The sequence below is a fragment of the Xiphias gladius genome, chromosome 17 (assembly GCF_016859285.1).
Source record: "Xiphias gladius isolate SHS-SW01 ecotype Sanya breed wild chromosome 17, ASM1685928v1, whole genome shotgun sequence".
NCBI lineage: Eukaryota > Metazoa > Chordata > Actinopteri > Istiophoriformes > Xiphiidae > Xiphias > Xiphias gladius.
The window spans coordinates 5,325,847-5,348,071 of NC_053416.1; the positions used below are offsets into that span (position 1 = coordinate 5,325,847).

Genomic DNA, 22,225 nt, shown 5'->3' on the forward strand with positions numbered 1-22,225 from the left:
GACCAGTAACGACTGGCGTGAGGACGTCGGAACGTGAACGTTGGCCAAACTCTGTGAAGGAGACCGCGGGCAGAAGGACCGAAGCCAAGGCTGTAGACCAGAATTTGCCTGCTTTAGTTCACACCTCCTGTAGCGACCCACACATGCATCCATCCACGTGCTCCATCCAATGGTGAAGTTGCACATTGCGCAGTAAGTAAAGCATTCAAAAAACCAGCAGCCGGGCCTTAAACACAAGGCCGGAGGAACTCCTTGAATCCTTTTCTGCCCAACCTTGCCAGACCAAATGATTAGACCCAAAGACCTTTGCTTGAAATTCTTGTGGTTTCCAGTGATGCCATATATTTTAGGCTAGATTTAGGGGAATTTTAAACCTTTTCAGACATATAGGAAGCTGGTCTGACCCTTACTGTTGTAGTGGTGGTGGTTGTTTTACTATAACTTCAAATCAACACATCTGTCCTGATGATGATAAGTCAGCTCACTGACAGTGGTTTATTAACCTTGTTTTATGTCCTTAATGCATAAAAGATGATAACCAGTAACGCTACTGAATACACGCAATGTGAAAGGTGTGGCACATGGTGTTGCACCTACAGAGAATTTAATCTTCCAGCACATTTTTTTTTTTTAGGGGCTGCAGCTTTTTTTGTTTGTTTCATTCATAATGTCGAGTTGGTGGAGACCAAAACCGAGCTAGAAGGAGTGAAAATGTGACTTCAATTCCTCAGGTGGACACACACACATGACTCCAAATGAATGCCAATGTTGTGTGAATCATCTTTCATGGTTTTTGGCTGATCAGAGTATTCAGAAGATCACTTGAGATTTAAACAAATAGTGGTCAAAATCAAAGAAGCAGATCCTGTCTTTGAGTCCCTAGTATGGGTCCAGCTCCAAAAATGCTGGATCCTACATTCAGTACAACCGGTGACATCTTCGGTTGAGGCAACTGTTCGGGGACAAGCTATGTAAAGTGGTCTGTCAGTGTGGCGTTTGCAGCTTGTTGCACTGCCCCCAGTGTGACCAAAAACTTGACTCGTGCAGACTTGAGAAGAAAACGCATCCGTCCGAGAGGTCACAGCTCCCTGCAACAGCCGGTAGTCTTTTACCAATAAGCTGTTGACCAAGACACCGATCCTCTACCGGGCACGTCGGTCGAGAGTCTCTGTGTGGGAGACTCAGCAGAATCAATGAAACGCACGCAGTAACGCAAAAATCTGTTACTGGATCAAAACCCACCGAATCCAGTGGGGGCTCTAAAGCATTCTCCTGAGGACAGCGGGAAGCATGTCCCCCAACAAGTGAGCCCACTAAGTGCGCCGATAGCGGCTTCGACCCCCCTTCTGGACTGAGCACCCGCATTGCCTCGCTGCAGCTTTTAGACCGGACCTCCTCAGCCTCAGCCGGTGACCGTCATCATGGAGGAAAAGCAGACGACTGTGGCCGAGTGAGGAGGACCGAGCGCTGCGCCCTCGCCGCATCCCGTCGTTTTCTTTCGCCTGCGGTTATTTGCAATCGGTGAGAGAAAAAAAAAAAAAAAAACCAAACAAAATGTTGTCTGTTGTAGCAATTAGATTTTTTTTTTAGTGCATGCATTTCTGGTGCGGCCGACGTTATAGGAATCGTCTGCTGCCTACGGATTATGCAGAGTGTTCGTGCTTCGGTTTTGCCGGAGACGACCGAGCGATAGTCGCCTGGTTTTTTGTTTTTTTTTCCTCCCGGATTGTTGCCTCTCGGAAGGGAGGAACAAACGCTCGTAAGGCTCGAGAATTAGTTTTCCCCGTCTGCGTTTGTGTTCGACGGTTGCCGACTGTGGCGCCGGCGCGGACGCCGCGGACCGGCCCCGGGAAAACGCAAAGGGTAAAACCGAGAGCCGCGGCTTTAGACGCGCGCTGATCCCTCAGCACCGCGGACAGCTCCGGAGCCTCGGGCCCGACCCGGGCGCCCCTTGTCGGCCTCACCCGCAAACCCTGACACCGCTGCCATCTCCTCCGTTTCGCAGGGGGATCGCTCGACAGCAACGCACCCGCCGAGGACACCGGAGGGGCGACAGCGGCCAAGATGAAGCATTTTCTCAGGTACAGAGACGCCAGCGAGACGCCATTATTGCAATGATGCAGGCAGGGCTTAATTTACACTATCATTTTTTTTTTTTCTAGACGTGAAGGAATCCATTGCTAATTACGCCCCCCCCCCGCCCCCCCAAGCCTGTCCTCCTGTGCTTATCTTCGATCTCCTGTAATGAGTTGCTGACACCAAATACTGTAGCGGACCGCGTATTCCCAGTTTTCCCATTTAAGCTCCTCACAATCGATCAGGCTGTTGTGAGGCCCCTAAGTGGCTGTTGTGGTGTCAATCGGTTTGAGTGGGTCGCTTGGAGAGGAGGCCTCTTAATTATGGGGAACTTGTGAACCAACTGCTCTCTTCTGGTGTTTCTATTAATAGCCCTGCTCCGCGTATTTCTGGATTCACGTAAATCCTATGATAAACACCTCGTAGTTTTGTAGTCCTGATTTAAATAGTACAGTATAGTGTTTAACACACAGGCAGTTGCTTCATTGATGACCCTTGTTATTGGTTACATAACATACAGTTGCAAGGTTTTTTTTTTTTTTTTTAATTTTAATCCAAATTTGTCCATGTATTTGTATAAATTACAATACTGTGATATTCTGAGGTGAATACAAAGACATGGCACCTTTCAACAACGAGGCAATTCAAAGGCAAAAAAAGGCATAAAGAAACAGAAAACAACAGAAAAAAGACACACGAGGATTTAAAAATAGTAAAAATTGAAACAGAAGATGGGAATAAGCTAAAATGGAATAAAAACAGATAAGCCAGGAGGATTAAAGTTAGATAAAAAGTTAGGTTTAATTTAATTAAAGGCAGTGGTAAGAAAAGAAGTTTTGCTGGAGAAGATCTCACGTTTTCTGGGAGTTTGTTCCAGATACGCGAAGCATAGAAACTGTTGGTCTCCAGAGCTGTCCCAGATGATGCAGCGAGGGCCTGCGGATGGTTCATAACACGGCGTCAGGGACGCATTCTGGCCCTAAACCCTTCAGCGCTTTACAGACCCACGGTGGTAGTTTCAAATCAAACCCCTACATGTTCTCAGACCGACCGAACAGCCATGCGTAGTTACACTTCCGTTTTCCACCTGCATATTCATTTTAGACCTCAACATATCATGGGGAAATTATTTATTATTTGATTGTGCAGTCAACACTGATGGATGGTGACAAAATAAATAATAGGTGCTTTTCTCACAACGGTGCTGTTTTGTGCTTTATCCCTGTTTGGACCACGTTTCCCACAACCCCCATTTTTTTCTTGCTCCTCGTTTCTTTTCCTGCTGTTTGCGGTGCTACTTAAGAGAATAAATCCATTTAAAAGAACTTTTTTTTTTTTTAGTTCACCTTTTACTGCCTTTGCCCTGGTCTCGAAGATAATTAGCTTCATTTACTTTGAATGAACAGTGGAGACCAGTGGAGGCTGCATCAGAGCGGAGGCCCTGCTTTTGATGATGGCTGTGGTTGTTTATGGTAATTATTCTAATTCGCTTAAATGAATGTGGTAATAGTTTACTGCTGTAGAAATGATTCATGTAGCACCTTTAAAGGCTTCGGCTGATCAAAGTATTCTCTTATTAATTTAGCACTGCACTTCCATATCCGTTGGAGAACTTGTGGTCAGAATCAAAGCAACAGAGGTTGAGGTATCCTAACATTTAGTCCCTTTTTTGGGACTCCAACTCCCCCCCCCCCCCAAAAAAAGGTCGATCCTACATTTCCCATAATGCAACCAACAGCATCCTTCCTTTCTGGTAAATAACCCCCATCTTTCAAACTGCACATCTCCAGTTTTCAAGGGCGTAGGTTTGATTTCAGAAGCGTGATAAAAGTAGTGGAGTAAAAAGTAGAATATTTATACTCTGAAGTGTTGTGAAGTATAAAGTGGAAATGCTTAAGTAAAGTGCAAATACCTCAAAATTGTACTTAAACGCGCTGCTTGAATAAATGTACTTGATCACTCTCCACCGCTGGTGTGGGGGGACATGTCCCCCGCATCCCACAAAATTACATCCGCAGGCCTCCTGTCAGTAGTCAGTGGTCTGTCCGTGAGACCAAGCTCAGATAACCCCCAATGGCATCAGGAGGGATATTTTCTGAAGATTTCGTACAAGTGTTTTTCCACAGACCGAGCGGCACTCGCCACGACTAGTAAACCGACCTTCGTGTGTAAGAATTGCAGCGCAGGGCCCCTTTAAAAAAAAAAAAAAATGGACTCACAGGAGGCAGTTTCAGTGTCACGTTCGTGGACAGTTTTTCTGCGTATTAAACCTGTAACTGTTTGGTTGCAGTGTAACCCGTGAGCCCTCCTACCTTCCGCCCCTCACTTGGGGCTCACTTCCTTGAAGGTTAAGAAAATGACAGAGTGCCTGTACGAGCTGTTTAACATGCCGGTCGCATCCGAGGCGCTCGGGAGGGAGGAATGAATCCTTCGGGACTGTACCGGTGATCACTTACCTTCTTTTTGTTGTCACGGAAGATGGGGTTTTTGCAGTGATCCCTCAGCATCAGAAGGATTTATTTCTGCCTGAAAAGGTTGTAAACTCTCTTCCACTAAAACAAACAAAGAGGGAAATTGTTCATCCTGAGGATTAAATGATAAATAACCTTCCCTGGATCTTTTACTAATAGAGGATCATAAAATCTGATGATAGAGGGGGTTCAATTCGAATGACACTCAATGTGTTCCCTTCCTCTCTTGCCTCCCAAAGTTAAGTGCAGAGGGAGCCTCCACAGTTTCTTAATGGGTCACTCTGCATTTCCCAAGGCGAACATCTCCATTTTCATTCTCCGCGTCACCTGTAAAAATAGCACGCTGTGATCTGCTGCAAGTTTCCCCTGGTAGACAAGAAGTGAAGCACAATCTTCTGACCTCTTTTTCTCTATACACTATCTTCCTCCCCGCTCGTCTTTTTGCCATTAGTCTCTCGTCTCTTCCTCTCTTCACTTCTTTCTGTAAGTGTGGGTATTTCCTCTCTGAGGTGACTATGAAAACCGTTCATTGTATTTCACCTATTTTTAATACTGCAAAATCAGTCGAAAATACTGTTCATTTATGTGGGATTTTTAGTCGAAGAGCTCCAGTCTACTGAGCTACAGAAGCCTGAAGCAGACCAGATGAAACACATTTTTGCAAAAAAGTTCACAGTTACAGCAAATTTGAGAGGAAATGGATTGAAATAGTCTAGATTAAGAACAAATAATATGGTTTAAACCGTGAGATAGCTTTACTGAAGTGACTACAGTGGGTTAAAACCTAACATTGATTTTATCCTTAAAATACAGTCTTAGTTGTTGTCAAAGCAAAATTATGAGCTGTTTTGATGTTAATTTTAATAATCTGGTTTATATGATCAAGCAAATTTGTTGGTAGCGGATCGGGATTAAGGCTCTCCATACCAGAGGTTGCCAATCCAGGAGTTGCCCCCCGCCCCATGGTTACAAAAAGATAAATCTGTGGGGTTTCGAAATGATTAACAAAATAGGGAGTATCGGTGCTACAAAAAAATATGTTTATTTTTGAAACCCTTCACCTATTGGTGCTTTTTTTTTTTTTTTTTTTTTTACTGGATAGTTTTCAGTTTTAGTTTTCCAGTGGGTTGGAAAACAATTTGGCTTAAGAAGTGAAAGAATTTCCTCAACACAAAGAAGAACATGTAAGTCTTCAGTTTATTTGAAAAATTTTAAAATCACCAAATGCGGAGATACTGGACAGCAACAGCTGCCTGCGAAAAGGGGGTATGAGCAGGCATAGCTTGGCTGTAGAGGGCCAAAAACCAAAAACCAGTGTCCTATGCTATTGTACATATATAATGTACATATATAATATCCATCAACTGTGTCTTTTGTTCGATCAGTCTAATCCCTGTCGTCTCCTCCTCTTCAGAGTGGTGACCCACTTCTTTTTGTTCCTCTACTGTAAATTGCTGTGGCGGGTGCTGAAGTTTGTTGTCCGGAAGTTTACGGGACGCTGTGAGCTGCAGCGAATCTGCTACAACAACAAGCATGGAGCCCGCAGGACCCTCAAGATAGGTAGGCCTGCACGCTGCCTGACATGTGCTTTTAATTTCGATTATTATTTGAGTTCATCTAGTTCATTTATGTATAAACCAACCATCATTTTATAACAGCTTTACACTGAAAGAAGGCTCCAGTACTTTAATTTCATATTATTCAAATCGAAGTGTATTTGTACTTAGTTATAAATGGTTCATTTTTATGGCTTTTTTTTTATGGCTGGCTTTTAATGGAAACTTTGAAATGGAAATTAAGTTCCATGAGTATTTTGTGAACACTTTGGTGTCCATCCATTTTCTTGTCACCCTCAATCTTTTCCCGGGTTAAATTTCATTCATTCAGAATTGAGTTCATAATTTGAACTCAGTATGTACATTTTTTTTTACATCTGCCTTGAACCAAAATATGTTCTCTGAAGCTTCCAAATAGCGCTGCTTTTCATATCACCATTTGCAGTTGTCTTACACTTTGCAACCATTTCCTTCCAGAGTCGTCTCTGAGGTACTCCAAGAATGAGGTAGGAGTCTCGAAATCTATGAATACGCTGGATGTACAGTATGTCCAATATAATGCAGGTGTGTCGCTCCGGTTTCTAGCTTCTGTCTGTCTGTCCTCCGCTGTCTTCTCTTGTCTTGTCCTCTCTAGCTGCTGCAGTCTGCCCTCAGCATCCATCCCGATAAAGTGGAGAGAACCATTGACAACATCATGACCTTGAAGAGGATCAACCCTGACACCAACCCACAGTGAGACCCTACATTACACATCGCATTTTTGTCACTTTATCACTTGTGTGAGGGTGATGTGGCAAATTGGAGGTTATCACTGGAGCGTCCACGCTCGAAATCCTCACACGAGCTGTGAAAAGTGTGGCTATAGTCAGTGAATAAGCATCCTTTTTTTTTTTTTTTTTTTTTTTTCAACCTTTATTTAATTCTCGGGGGTTTTATTGAGGGTAGCCCTCATTTTCAGTGATGCAGATATTACACTAGGCAGCGAACAAAAAGAAAAAAACCATGAAATGGATTATAAATATTATAAAACATATTAAAACAAGTAGTTTTAATAAAAGACAATAAAATACAGACAAGACGCAAATGAAACCAGATTAAAAAAAGTTGAAAGTAGGCATAATAAAACATGAAGATACAGACAAGTAATACAATTATTTAAGGGTTTGTGATCATGGTTTTAAATTCCCCATAAGATATTAGGTAATTGATTTTTACAGCGTGTTAAAGGTTGTTCCAAGAGGTTGGGGCATTAAAACAAAAGGCTGACACCAACCCACATAACATGTTCTGCTTCCTCAGCAGCGACTGCTGAGCTACCCTTGAGCACGGCCTGCTCAAACTCCCTTAAATAGTGGCTCAGTGGCTTTTTGCAAAAGCAAAAGACTGTCTTAGTAGATCTGAATTCCCTCATCCAAACAGCCCTTCCTCTCCCTGTGTGTCCCCAGGCTGGGCATCTCTCTGCAGGCCAGCCTGCTGCAGATCGTGGGCTACAGGAGCCTGGTGGTGGAGGTGGAGAAGCTGCGCAGGGAGCCTTATGACTGTGAAAACGCCGAGCACGAGGACATGCTGATGAAGGTACACGGCATCCCTTTTTAGCTAACTATTTAAACTTCTCCGCCTGCCAACTCGTTTTCACACACTCTCAACGTATGTGGAAATGGTTTTTAATTTCTGTTGTTTTCAAATTAGTTGAGCCACTCTCCACATACCCCCAAGCAACCGCAGAGGTCACTGGCAAAAACCTTTTTTTTTTTTTTTTTTAGACATTCACAATAAAGACATCATACTAAGGATGGGCTATAGCATGGTGCATAATGACTATGCTGCATGTATTGCTAGAAAACTATAGACACCGCAAAATAACAGGTATCTCTGTACACAGTTATAAGATATCATACACACGATTTTTTTAATTTACCATATTACTGTAATCGTATTCCTATAAGCACATGCGTAAGTGTAAGTAAAGGGCAGTAAAAATGTCAGAAATAAAGGTTAAAAATGCTGCTAAAATAATGGGGCAAAAGTAGCTGAAGCCTTTAGAAGTGACCTAAAAGAAACGCTAAAGTATAATAGTGATACTGGTAGTTTCATCCTCTCAGACAAGTTGCTTTAAGGCAAAGAGCTTGGTCACTTTGTGTCTTTGGGCTGACTTTGGGCTTTAAATATCTCTGATAGACAATAGCCTGGACGTAAATCAAACGCTGCTTTAAAAGTGATCAGTAAAACTGTGATATCAGTAAATGCAACTGTGTGTGTGTGTGTGTGTGTGTGTGTGTGTGTGTGTGTAAGCGCTGCGCTTGTTTTTTTTCTATGGATGGGCTGTGTGTGTGCGCGCGTTTGTATTTTTTTTAGTTTGTGTGTGTGTTTTTTCAGTTTTTTTTTTTTTGGAGCCCTGACACATCTCTCAACGGCCGCATCTCTAAACAGTGGTGTGAGATCGGTTTCCAAGGCAGCGATCCCAAGACTGATTTCAGAGGCATGGGCCTACTGGGCCTGCATAACCTGCTGTAGGCGCTCAGTCTCTTCACTCTCTGTAAAACAGTGGTCATAGTCTAAAAACCAGTCAGACAGTGTTACACTTTAATGGCACTAATGTGGCAGATATCACAGCCATAAACACTCTTTGTAGCAGCTACGAGTCGTTGTGTTCTTGCTTTAGAAAGCTTCACCAACTGTTCCTGCAGATCACTTCAGGTTCTGAGATATTCTTAGGCTGTCCTGCACACGCAGCATGTCTAAGATCTACCCACAGATTTTCAGTGATCAGGGGGACTGTGAGGGCCTCTCCAAAAGCTTCAGCTCGTGTTTCCTGAGGTAGTTCATGGGGGATTTTGAGGTCTGCCTCGGATCATTGTCCTGCTGTAGGAGCCAGCCTCTTTTCAGTTTCATATTTAGTGGAATCCATTCGTACCTGTCTGTGTAATGTTTCCCGAGCCACTGGCTGCCACACGACCCCAAAGCAGAATATTTCCACCCCCGTTGCTTAAGTTGTTCTTTTCATCAAATGATGCTCCTTTTTTTTTTTCCCTACAAACAAACCTTTGGTGACTGTGGCCAAACAGCCCAAGTTTAACAGCACTTGTTTCCAAAAATGACTCTGGCTTATCTGGATGTTGCTTTGAATACTTCAGATGTTGACTTTTGTGATGAGGTCGCATGTAAAGTTTCCTCCTAATGACTCGTCTATGTTTGTCCATCAACAATGAACAGTGGAAATTTGCGCCACCACCCCTGTGGCAGCTAAACCTTCCTGCAGCTCCTTTGCAGTCATGTGTGATTTTTTTTTTTTTTTTTTCCCCTTTGTGCCCAGCAGACCTGCATTTTTATCTGAAAGTTTTCTTGGTCTCGTCTCGACTTCCACAGTTCCCCTTCACTGCCGCTTCTTCGTGACCTTTTTCAGAGTGTAAATTTCAAGCTGGAAGCGCTTTGGTATCTTTTTGTAGACATCATTTAGCTTCATTGTTAGATCCTCAGTCATCTGCTTGGAGGAGCCCATGGTTGTTGAGTGTTAGCACAAGGTTTGTGGAGTCAATTAAGGCTTAATGACTTAATGAAGTTCTGAGTATTTTACAAGTAGAAACTTTTGCACATGCCACAACTGTAAACACTAGTATGTATCCTGTATATACTAGTGTTTACAGTTTGACTTGTACATACACATGCACAGACACTTGTTTAGTGGGTCATCTAAAGAAGTATATTAGCTATAAAAGAAATTGCCTTGAGACAATAGGTTCATATGAATAATGAATGATTTCTATACGCAGCAGGTGTAAGGGGGGTCTTCTGATGTGTTTCCCGAATTCTTTTTCCTTGAAGCTTCTCTTGTCTCTCTGCAGGTATTTTGCAGAACATGACAAGGCTACTGCTCTGCAGATGCTCAACGACTCCCTGCAACCAAAGCACAAGTACGTCAGCCCCCTTTCATTTCAGCCTTTGCCAGAGCATGGCCGTGTTAAAGGAATACACCAAGTGTTTTAGTAGAAAGTCTCTCTGCTGGATTGGCGTGTTCTCAGGAGGTCACGACTCTGGGGTATTATGATCCAAAACTGAGGAAATGTGAATTTTAAGCAGATGTAAAGCTACTTGGCAAGAAGCTGAGACCGGTAAAATGTACATGTATTCATGGCAGGTGGCAGTAGGGTAGAGTAGGGTACATGATGAACTTAAATAGCTCAAGGCTCAAGGTTAAATTTACTCATACATAAAAACATGTAAATTATAGTGCACCCATCGTAATCAACCAACACTAATAACTTATGCATAGGAAATAAATACTAAGCATAGATAAAAGCAACATAAAACTATATTCCACAATAAAACTCGTAAAAGCGTCTAAAGGAACCTCTCAAGCGGCAGTTTAGAAAACAAACTGATTAAAATTCAATTACAGATTAAAAAGATGATGAATCTGCAGGCAGTATCATTCATAGTGCTCCTTACTTACTTACTCTTTGCCCTTCAACGTTTTTAACCTCTAAAGGTCGATACTCAGAACTGTGTATGCTAAATGGTTCACTCAGCAAACGGTAGGAACTGGACTTCACATTGATGTCCATTAATGAAGCGGGTTAAGAGCCGCTTTATGACAGTTCTGCTCGGATAGAAAAATTGACATGAAAAAGAAACCACAGTATGTACTACACGCAGAAATCAGTATTCATATGATGCTTTGTGCCCTTCCTCTGGCCGCTCCAAACAAACGAGAAATTCCTCACGTCACTTGTCAAATTTGCAGTCAAACAACCGTGTCATGTCGCAGCGTCGCCTGTCTGGTATACCAGTGATCCCACATCAGATGACCTGAGGGACTCTCCGTTCTTCCATTCCCATGGTAACCACCTCCATTTTGTTGATTGATGCTACCTATAGTAAATCCATATCTTGACACAAGTGCTGACTCCTGACTGTAATAACTGCCGTATGTAGCTGTCCTTTAGATTTGCTGTGGTATTTCTTTTGCCCCAATCATTTATAGCATAAATCAGGTAATAAAGACTCTTTTGTCATCTAGTGGATTCCAAGCAGCTTTATTATTATATTATCATTTTCCGAAACGTTAACAAGCAACCCCAAGGTCAGTCAACTACCACCATGCAGTTCCTGTTCTCACTACTTAAACCTGCACTAATTCATATTTATTATGCTAATAATGGAACAAATGTAGTGGACTATATAATAAGGGACTACATGTAATGTGATATAGGTTGCTCATAGCGATGAACCCACAGAGAATTATCACCAACTCGGCTTTCAGGGGCTTTTTAGCCTCTTTTTTCCCCCTGTTCTATTGTTTTGGTTTCGTGGCAAACAAGCTAGACTCTCATCAACCTCTTGTCCAGCAGCAGCAGTAATTTCCGGTGAAAATGCTGCTCTGATAAGCCCACTGTACACCACCGGCCAAGAGTTAGCGACCAGGTGGTGAAGAAAGAAGAGTCACATATTTTTTCAGGGGTTGGTGGAGACCGAAACAGAGCTAAAAGGAGACTGAATGTCGAATTTTAAATTCATCAGGTGGCCAAAAACAGGACTCCAAATGAATGCTAGTGCTAATACTGTTCTGGGTCTGTTGGATGTGTGAACAGGCAGCTGTTTGATAACAAGTTCACAACTTTGATTTTTAAAGGTAACAATATTGCAAATGTTTTTGGTTTCAGCTTGTTCCACTGCCCCCTGGTGGCCAAAAAATTCAACTAATGGAGCTTTAAAATTTCTACAGGACACTTGGTGTATCCTTGCAACTTTAAACTGCACTTTATCATCCATGACTCTGCATTTACCATATTCTGCTTGATTCTTTTCATTCTTACAGCTTGATGTCTTTCACTGCATTATATTTTACTGACTGCTGCTGCCTGAGTTGTTCATCATTGGCTTCTCAGTGAGCTGTCTCATTTCACAAATGAAAATTCTTCTTCTTCTTCTCTCTTCACCTCCACCTCCACCTCCACCTCCACCCTCACCTCCGCTGCCACCTTTCTACCCATACCCCCCCCCCCCTCGTCCCCGTCCCCATCACATGCACTTGTAGGAGCACACACCGAAAGCCAAGGTACTCAGCTTCACTTTCATTCACTTGCTTTTTGCTCCATTCATAGCTTTCTCTTTTCTGTTGTCTTTTCTTGCACAGTTTAAAGCTAAGTACGATTTACATGCAAACACCCTGCTGCCTTATCAGCCTGAAACACAGCATGGGGCTGAAACAGAGAGGAATATCCCAGTCACAGTGATAGTGACAGTACTGTGTCAAATTTAGGTAATTATTGAGCAGTTTTCCGTTTTTTAAAGATTTACATCATCAGTAGTAACAAATAGACTTGGGGCTGAGAGGATTCAGAAAGTGTTGAGAGATGGAGTAACGCATTTTGCTATTTCTGTAAGTGAAAAATGTAGAATAACACCAGCCTTGTCCTTTACATGGAAACCAGGAAATGCATTTCATTGGTCCCGCCTTACATTATTAGTGGTAATTAAGCCCTCAAACAAACAAATAAAGTTGCGTAGCGCAGTTTTGACATCAAATCATTTGATAATATGTAAAATCATATACAAAAAGAGAAATATTTATGCTAAAATGTTGCTCCTTTGGTACAAACTTAAAGTCACAATGAACTGAGAAGTTACTTTTGTCCCTTGTTAGCTGCACTTATTATTCATTTTCAATTTAATTTTTATATAAAAATCCCAATATTGTAAATTAAGTGAGATGTGAGCACTTTGATTAGTCATGATTCATCTCCTCACTTTAATATTCTTCGCTTGAACTCAGGCCTTCGCATGAAGGGAGTATTTTATACAATACATTGTATATTTTATCTGTGCCTATAGTGTGTTTCCATCAATAACTCTGTGTAGTATTAAGCCTAGAGAGTCTTAGTGCAACAGTTGTACTGTATAGATCCCTGGTGCTTCCCTTTAGATAACAATAAACTTGGTAAAACTTGACTTGAACTGAGGACTTGAATCATTTTAGACTTACAGCACACCCACATTTTTTCATTGTTACTCGTAGTTGATCATTTCATGTTGACGAATGCTATGAAAATTTATCTCACAACGCCGGTTCTGCATGGATAATATACTGATGGGTCTGCTGTCCGGGTTGTTGGATTGAACTGATAGGAGGAAACAGCAGCAAGGGTAGTAATAGTTTTAGCAATAGCAAAAACATAGCACAGTCACTTGTAAAACAAACATGTTGTATGGATAATTGGGATAATGTGCACATTATGTTAAAACATTAAATGAGTTGAACATGCAGTTTAGAGTCAGGGCCATAAACGAACTGAAATCAGAGACTCAACTTGAGGCTCTGCTCAGCTTTGGAATTTTTAAAAAATTGGACCTGACCTCAGGTTAAAAGACTAGACTAGTAAAAAAGACTAGACTAGTTTAAGTCCATGTGAAGAAACTACCCATGTTGCCGAATGACATGAATTAGTTTACATTTTTATACTTGTCAACAATCTGTTCCAGTGGTACAGTCTTGCCGTGACGTGCTGTTTCCTCAACAAATGCATCCGTTTAAAGAAGCAAGCTCCTACAATGTTTTTTCACTGTAACTTTTAATATTTCCCTGTAGGTTTAGTTTTTATCTACACTGTGTGATGCACTCAGTGTTGCTTCACATGCAAACAGTGCATGACTCAATTTTGTGTCCTTCACAGTGAGATTAACAAGCCTGAATGGGAACAGAAGAACCTTGACAAAGCTATCGGGTAAGTGTGAGCACATGTGCTGTGGGTATACGTGCACGTGTGTGTGGAGGAGGTGAAACTGGGCAACTGCCACTGGAGCTGTCTGCGTTTTGGCCTCAATAAAGCAGTTTTAGCATTGGAAGGGCTCTGGAAAGTGGCCATCGAACCAGTGTGTGCATGCGAGCGTGTAGAAGTGAGTGTATATTTAAGCAGGATAGACTCTGTGTGTGTGTGTGTGTGTGTGTGTGTGTGTGTGTGCGCGTGCGCGTGTGTGTGTGTTAAGCGGTAGGAAGTGTGTTTCTGCTGTGCATCCTGCTTCCAGTCTGCATCGGCTCTGATAAGCACCAAAGACGGACTCTTAAAACACACAGCCACAGTTACACAAAATCCTTCTGTACTACACAGTGTTGTGAGGACACTCCAGCAAAGCAGCGAGCTGTAAACTGCAAGTCGTTTATTTTACTGTTGAGTCAGGAAACAGTGGCGTCTATACTAAAATGTGTATTTTTTAAAAGCCTTTTATTCCATTTTTTTTCTTTGTTTTATGTCATTGTTTGTGCCTTTTAATATGTTTTGCAATACGATGGTTCCGTTGTTAATGCTGGTGTGGATTTTTTTAAACAATTTTTTTTAAAGTTGCCATATTAATAAAGTTTTTTATTTATTATTATTATTATTATTATTATTATTATTATTATTATTATTATTATAGGGAAAGGTCATGATTGGTGCTTCTCGCACGTCCAAATGGTTGAACCACGTCCTAACTCACCACATGCACTTTGCCATCAGGGCCAAGCATGGCCCATTTTAAAAAACATAGGCAAATTCAAAGTGCTTTATATAAACCTAAAAACAGAGAGAAAAACTGCGTAAAAACATTAATGGCTGTTGAACGCTAAATGATGACCTTTTCCAAGAGGGTCTGTTGGGACACAAATACAATTGATGCAAAATTATCTAAATGATGTTTATAAATGTTGTATAACTGTATATGTACTTATTATATTTATTAGATATTTTTAAATTCAGGAAATTATTCATCCAGGTAATGATTTTAAAACTTTATCTTCTTTAACCTGTCATTCTGAAAAGAAAAAAAAGTGTGTTCCTGGGGTTTACACTCCACATTATAAAAAAAGAGAGAAAAAAAAAAAGCAGTGGGTGCCACAAGGATTAATTTGCCAGCCACATAGAAACTGCTGCTCACATGTAAATTTACCAACGCTGCAGCGTCCTCCTAAGCTGGTTCGGTAACAGAAGCTTGCTTTCGTCTATATCCATGATATTCCTCAAAGCTCTCTTCTTAAGCCATTTTCTTCTACAGTGTTCAGTCCTCTCTGTCTCACTGTTATCACAGACATGTCTGTGCCTCATTTGTCAAGCCCTGATTTAAAAAAAATGGTGCTTGTTAAAAGCTGCTATTACCCACATCAACACGTTCCTCTAGTAAAACCATCAAACAAACAGACAAAAAAAAAAAACAACAACAAAAAAAACAGGTTCATACGGTTTAACGTGACATTTTAATCACTTTTCTCCAGCTATTCTTTTGCCATCGTGGGCATCAACATCACAGACCTGGCCTACTCTCTGCTGGTGAGCGGAGCTCTGAAGACCCACCTGTACAACGTGGCCCCAGAGATGCCCAGCCTGCCGCACTTCCAGCAGACTTTCTGTGAGTTGGATGAAAAAATGAGATCTATGTATATATGAAGGGATTTTTTTGGAGTGGAGTCATGATCCAGCGACAGACCACAGTTTGGAAGGGCACCTTGTTTTTATCAGTTTTTGGTTGGTGTTTTGGTCATAGTGGACCAAGAGGTACAAATAGGAAGAGTTGTGGTCACTGAACTAAAGCTGCACTAATCAGTATTTTTACATTAACAATGGATCAAATGACTGTGTGTAATATCAAGTGTCCCTAACTAATACCCACTAACTAAGCTTTCATTGACCAACAGCAGCAAGTAGCCCTTTTTTTTTTTTTTTAGCAAAAGGTTTCTAATGAGCAAACTTTACTCTGCCCTGCCAGCACCAAATAACAGGGAGACACAGTAAAACACTAGCCCTCACATTTGCCATAACTGTGTAAGGGGATAAATATTATGTCAGATGTGTTTTCAGTAGATGATGCTGCCCCCAAGTGGTCAAAAAAAGCTCTAAACCTGCAGTAACTGACTTTTTACCCACTTGGGGCTGGCAAAACATGTTGAAAATTCATCACTGACATATAAACACATTTTGAGCTGATATGGCAAACATGTTATTGATTTATTGTGCTTGTTTACACATTAACCTTCATTTGGAGTCGTGTTTTTGGCCACCTGACAAACGTAAGTCCAAATTTTCACTTTCTTTTAGCTCCGTTTTGGTCTCTACCAACTCCTGAGGGAAATATCTCGCAGTTCAGCTGCTAAATGCTCCACTGTGTTCACCAGCTGGTCATTGCTAACTTTGTCTGTCTGCTGTTTGCTGCTGGGAAGGCGGTGTAAAGTGGGTTTATCAGAGATTTTCTAAAAACAACTGCCTGCTGCAGCTAAAAAAGAGTTGATGAGGCTGTGGCAGTGAGCTAAAACGGTAAAGTTGTGGTCTGGAAAACCAAAACTACGAACTGAAAGACCCCTAAAGACCCCTAATAGATCTGAAGGGAAGTAGTCATGCGATCCATCAATATAAAAGATATATAGATCAGGAAAGATTGACTTTTTTTCCTTTCCTCCGTGACAGGTTACCTGATGCAGGAGTTTCACCGTTTCTGGATTGAGGAGGATCCCAGCGACATCATGGAGTTCAACCGGGTCCGCTCCAAGTTCCACCGGAGGGTCCTGCGACAGCTGAAGAACCCGGACATGGCTCTGTGCCCCCACTTCTCTGCCTCCGACCTCCACCTGGTCAACCTCTAAACGCACACTCCTGACCTGTGAGCCCCCACCGCCACCACCCTCACTGAGCCGTTCATATCCCCGCAGAGGTCTCCCCTGGATGTCCGGTGCGCCAACTGAAAATCAGAAATCGGACAACCCTTTACACTCCAATCGGTGGTTCCTCAAACAGTTGGTCACATCCGGGGAGGCTCTCTTCCTTCTCCTCTGCTCAGCCCACCTCGTCCCAGCTAACGTCATGTTTGCGTCACTGCCAACAGCTCACTCAACCACTGCATACACACAAACACACGCAAACACACACACACACACACGCACACACACTGCCTCTACGCCCTCACTGCAGCGTTAGACCACCAGCATCAGAGATGACCATAGAGATTGTAGCTGTGCATGAGGAGGCTGCACCAAACCATCACAGACTCATTGTTATCTGTTGCTTTAATGATTCATGACGATTGTATCTCAGCCATTACACCTCAGTTGAGAACCTTTTCGCTTATTCTAGTAACAAACCAAATTTACTTTCTCAGCCAAAAATCCCTTTTAAATTGCAAGTTAGTGTGATCAGCTCAGAGTATTCTGGCATTTAGTTGGTCGGGCTATTAGACGTGAGGTTAAATGTGTCAAAAACAAGTTTTTGTATTCAAATTGAAGAGCTATAGATATATACTGTAAGTTTAAATGAAGCGTAACAGAAATGTAGCTGGCGTTGATTCAATCAAAAGCAATCAAACAATACAGGGCCAGTTCATCTCGTAACCTTGTCTGTATTAGTTAATTGCTATAGATTGTACTGTCCTTCTTATGTCCACGTGACATTAACACCTAAGACTTCTACTTCTTGCCAAAATATCGAATGTGGAGAACTGAAAATCACAGCAGCGGTTTGTTTTTTTGTGAGCTCAAATTTAAGTTTTGTAAACTTGCCGAACGATGTTCATAAATATTTTAAAAACTCGTTGTTTAGCTTAGTTACAAATATTAAATGTGTAGCATTTTGGCAGCACTGTTCCCAGTGTGGATACTAAAAGAGCTCCTTCTCTTGCGATTATTATTATACAACTTTTTTATTTGCTCATACGTATTTACATCCAGAAAAAAAATTATGAAAAATATTTTATGAACATTTTTTTATACAGGTTTGCAAAAGCTTTTGCCTTTGATTTGACCCCATGAATATATTCTGTTACGAATGTTCCTCACAAGCTCACATTCATGATTGTTTGATTCTATTTTAATTCATTGAATGTGACGCTGTGTCCACTGTTGTATCAGCCAAAGCAATAATTTACATTCATTTCACTGCACATTTCTTTAAAAGTAGTTATTTGCACCATGCGTGCCTAAGTACTTGTTTTGCTTTCAAACTCAGAGCTGGGATGCTAATCAATTTACACAGCAGCTGCTACATGTGGCATTTATATATAGATGTAAAATATTACCACACTAATTCTGAGACATTAGTGTAATTACTGTAAACAAATGTCCCCACAAGTCTGGCAGCTTCTGTGCTGCTTCTGACAACGTCCAAGTTTGCCAGGAGATCTGCTGAAGTGCTTGATGGCAGTGAAAACACTTTTTGTCCTCTTCAGCGGAAGACACCGGAGACACCGGAGATGTGAGGGGAGGCATGCCTCCTCTCCACCGCGATCTCAAGCATTTCAGTCGACTTGGCACAGATTTATTCATGTTCTAAAATGCTACACGTAGCAGCTTTAAGAGGCATGTGTCGTTATCCCTTAGCAAAGCAACAACCAACATAGAGAATTAAGACATTGAGGGTAGAGTTGCGCGAATACAAAAAACGAATACAAAAACAGAAGAGAGAGAAACCCTAAAGATGGAGGGCGTTCAACCGGCCAGTCAACGCACCAGCTGCAGAGCTGCAGAGTCACACAAGAGCCAGAGCTCCATACTGAACCAAATTCTCTTTAAGAAATGACCTTTTAGTGGCACGATGTTAATACCTGTCGCTGTCAGCGCCCTACTGTGGACTGACTGCATTCTTTTTTTTAAATTTAAGTTCTTTATTTTATCTTTATTTTACCAGAAAAGCCTCACTGTGATTAAAAATATTTTTCAGGAGTGACCCGACCAAGACATCTCAACGTTAGAATTAAATAAAAATGCAAGTATGAATATCTGGTGGCTGTTTTCAGAACTCCTAGTTTACTAGCATATTATTTAGTGTTAGTATTTGTAAAGTGGAAGATGCCGCATCTGTGAATTTTTTTTTCACACTCCGCTTTCAAAGTTATAATCCTTAAGATTTTCATCATGTCAAACCCAAATTTTGGGTGAAATATTATTATTAATAATAATGATAATAAATCGGTAAAAGTATAAGCAGAAATACGTTTTTCCAGCTTTCCCATTTTGTCAATTATGTCATGACCCCCTTTACATGTCTTGCGACTACCTTGGGGGTCCTGACCCCCGGTTGGGAACCACTGCAGTAGACAACTCCTCATTCAAAGCGAGAGGAGTCTTAGGTAAAACACGCTAAAAGACAAAATAAACAATTACTGAAATGAATAAATCACCATCCGGTTCATTGTCTACGGAGCATCAGTTTGATTATCATCTCAGCTCTGAGTCACACTTTTAATTTTGACTGAATGATAAATGAACAAAAGCCCAAATCTGAGACACACACACACACACACACACACACACACACACAGACACACACCCGTGTTCTGCTTCACAGCAGCGTTGCGTCTCACTGACATGCGACCACTGTATTTAACATTCACGAGCATTCGCAACGTGTGTGATGCTGACAGGTCTGACAAATGTTCGCAGAAAAAACTGAAACTGTACGATAAAAATTTTACTGCCGTGCTTGCACTGTTGATTGTGTTTTAATAGTACTGAATATCTTTGTCTCATTAAGGAGAATGTCGATGCTCTTTGTCAGTATTATGCAGCCGTTTACTTCAGTGAATGTCAGTGCCGGTTTCATCTCCTGCTTTCGTTTTGTTTTGCTTTGCTATGGTCAGCTTTGCACTATTGTAAAAATAAAAATGCAATTTCCTTTCTGATAGTAAATCAGTCATTTGTGGTGTTGGAGTACAAGGGCCAATGTGTCCCAGGATACTGTAGATGAAGTTAGGTACCTGCTGCTGTATATTCCGCTTTGAAACTGGCTGTGAGAATCACAATCTGCATGATGGTATTTTCATTGTCACTGCTATGGCGTTCGGTATTCTTCAGTAAAGCCTAAAGAACTCCTAGGTATTGTAACTGCGTGCTTCATTTGTCTGTGCTGTACTTTTTGAGACCACAATAAAAACTGAATGTCAGTAAAAAAAATTAGTTTCAAACCATTTATTTTTGAATTTTTTTATTTTATTTTGTGCGCTCCATACTGAGGTGTGTCTGTGCTGCCTGCACATCAAAACACCGTGGACGGTTGTGTGAAGTCTGCTGCTCTTAAGGAGCCAAAGAGATTCCAAAGCCAAAAAAAGCCGAAAAACCGAAATATGTCGTCAAAGCAGCTTTAATCAATATTTTCACGACGGGAATGGATCAAATGGCAATGTGTAGTGTGAGAGGCGTCGCTTGTAGTGACTAAATTATCTACCCAAATCAGCACTCAGATCCTTTACTTAAGAAAAAGTACCAATTAAACAGTGTAGAAATACTCCTCATTATGTCTCACATCTGCATTTGTGTGTGCTTGTAGATTCTCTGGTATGCAAACAAAAAAACCAACACAAATACTCCGCTACAAGTAAAAATCTTCCATTTATTGGAGTAAAAGTACGTAACTGTTTTTATCTGCTAAATGTACATAAAGAATCAAAAAGTACTACAATAAAATGTCCCCTGTGACTGACACATTATCCTATAGTTTAGTCCTGTGGTTCTGAGGTTGTCTCTCGCTGAGGGATTATGAGAAGATTAATGAGGAATGAACATAAAACAAAGTTCTGATACATACATTTGTTTTCAGTTTTTAGACTTTTGTCTAATCTTTGATTTTTTTTTTTTTTTTAAATTAAATATTGTATACTTCAACCTCTGTGGGCCTTGGACATCTGAAATGAAATGAAACCATGTGAGAAGTTTAGAGGGGAATGGTCTCTTTGGGGGAATAATTCATAGACACCTGAAACACGACAATGGGACACAATTAGACTCTGCTTTTTTTTTAAGGGGTTTGTATTGAATTTCATAAAGTGATCAAATGTTGTTTCAATGTAAAGACTTAGATAGTTACTACAGCTCTCAGATAAATGTAGTGGAGTAAAAAGTTCAATATTCCCTCTGAATGTAGGGGAATAGCAGTATAAAGTAGCATAAAAGGGTTTTTCTCAAGCAAAGTAACTCAAGTACTGTACTGAAGTACAGTACTTGAGTGAAAGTACTTAGTTATTTTTCACCACTGCCCTACGGAGGGTTTCGGCATCTTTTAACTCAAGTTAGACAGAGTAGATCGAGATAGTTTATTAATTCTAGAGGGAAATTGCAGTTAGAGACCAGCTGGTGGACATAACAGAGCATTTAGCAGCTAAAGAGCCAGATATTTCCCTCCGGAGTTGGTGGAGGCCAAAAAAACAGCAAACAGGGGAGTGGATATTGAATTTGCATTCAGCAGGTGGCCAGAAAAACGACTCCGAATGAATGAAATCCCTGCTCCGTACCTGCTGGATGTGTAAATAAGCAACTTTTTGCTGTGTTTTTCAGCATATGGGCTCCACGAGGTGATAACGTGCCAGTGTTGTATTTGCAGTTTGTTCTGCTGCCTACAAGTGGCACAGAACATCAGTTTTGTTTGGCCTCCTGGACGCAGGGAAACATGCTGAAAACACAACGCTTGACATATAATCTGAGAATTTATACAGTTATGGTGAAAATACCAGCCAGCAACTGTGTAATTAAATCCATACATTCCTGTCCACCACTTATGTCCATTCTGTAAAAACGGTTTCAGCTGTTTCAGGTACAGATGCCGCTGTCCACAAACGTCAGCAAGCTCTGAACCAGACACAAATGCAAATCAAAAAAAACAAAAACAAAAAAAAAACTTCAGCGAGTCTGCTGGGAGTTGCGGCAGGCTGGGCATCTCTGGGGCCACGTTGCACGGGTGGGTCTTCAGAGCTTAGGAACTGTAAAGTTGCCGGCTGTCAAACCAAAACAGCGAGCTAAAAGAGGCTACAAAGCTCCACCGAGCTGAGGGTAGCAAGTCCGTCATTTGATCCGCCACCAACTCAAGGAGGAGTTGGTGGAGAATACCAAGTATTGATCAGGGCAGTTAGATAAGGGCAGTGTTGTTATTATTTTTTATGTGTGTGATTGTTTTCAGACGGTGCTTTGGACAAGTGGAGGATCATAGTACCATCCTAACAGCGTTCTTACCCCAGAAAAAAAAAAAACTGAATTTCCAGTGCTGCAAAATAATAAAAATATAAAAACAAAACAATCAGGACATTCAGATCACACTCACTCAAAATGTGTTCTGGAAGGAGAAAAAACAAAACAAAAACAGTACTTGTCGGCATATGTACGTGAACAATGCAGCAAATCAT

The 22,225-nt window shown here is 41.3% G+C and overlaps 1 protein-coding gene across 1 annotated transcript; it reads left to right on the plus strand.

Annotated features, from left to right (window-relative positions):
• The first annotated feature begins 1,420 nt into the window (after positions 1-1,420).
• elmod1 (ELMO/CED-12 domain containing 1) lies at positions 1,421-19,962 on the plus strand. Its single transcript, XM_040149653.1, has 11 exons — positions 1,421-1,521; positions 2,006-2,081; positions 5,962-6,107; positions 6,581-6,609; positions 6,738-6,835; positions 7,549-7,678; positions 8,480-8,613; positions 9,946-10,014; positions 13,774-13,824; positions 15,348-15,481; positions 16,534-19,962. Exons 2-11 carry the CDS (start codon positions 2,065-2,067, stop codon positions 16,707-16,709), a joined length of 984 nt encoding a protein of 327 aa, XP_040005587.1. The 5' UTR covers positions 1,421-1,521; positions 2,006-2,064; the 3' UTR covers positions 16,710-19,962.
• Positions 19,963-22,225: the final 2,263 nt, after the last annotated feature.

Excerpts from the sequence above, each read along its gene's own strand:
- elmod1 (XM_040149653.1), top strand. Across the intron at positions 6,836-7,548 it reads AACCCTGACACCAACCCACA|GCTGGGCATCTCTCTGCAGG; the intron begins GTGAGACCCTAC and ends GTGTGTCCCCAG. Across the intron at positions 15,482-16,533 it reads GCACTTCCAGCAGACTTTCT|GTTACCTGATGCAGGAGTTT; the intron begins GTGAGTTGGATG and ends CCTCCGTGACAG.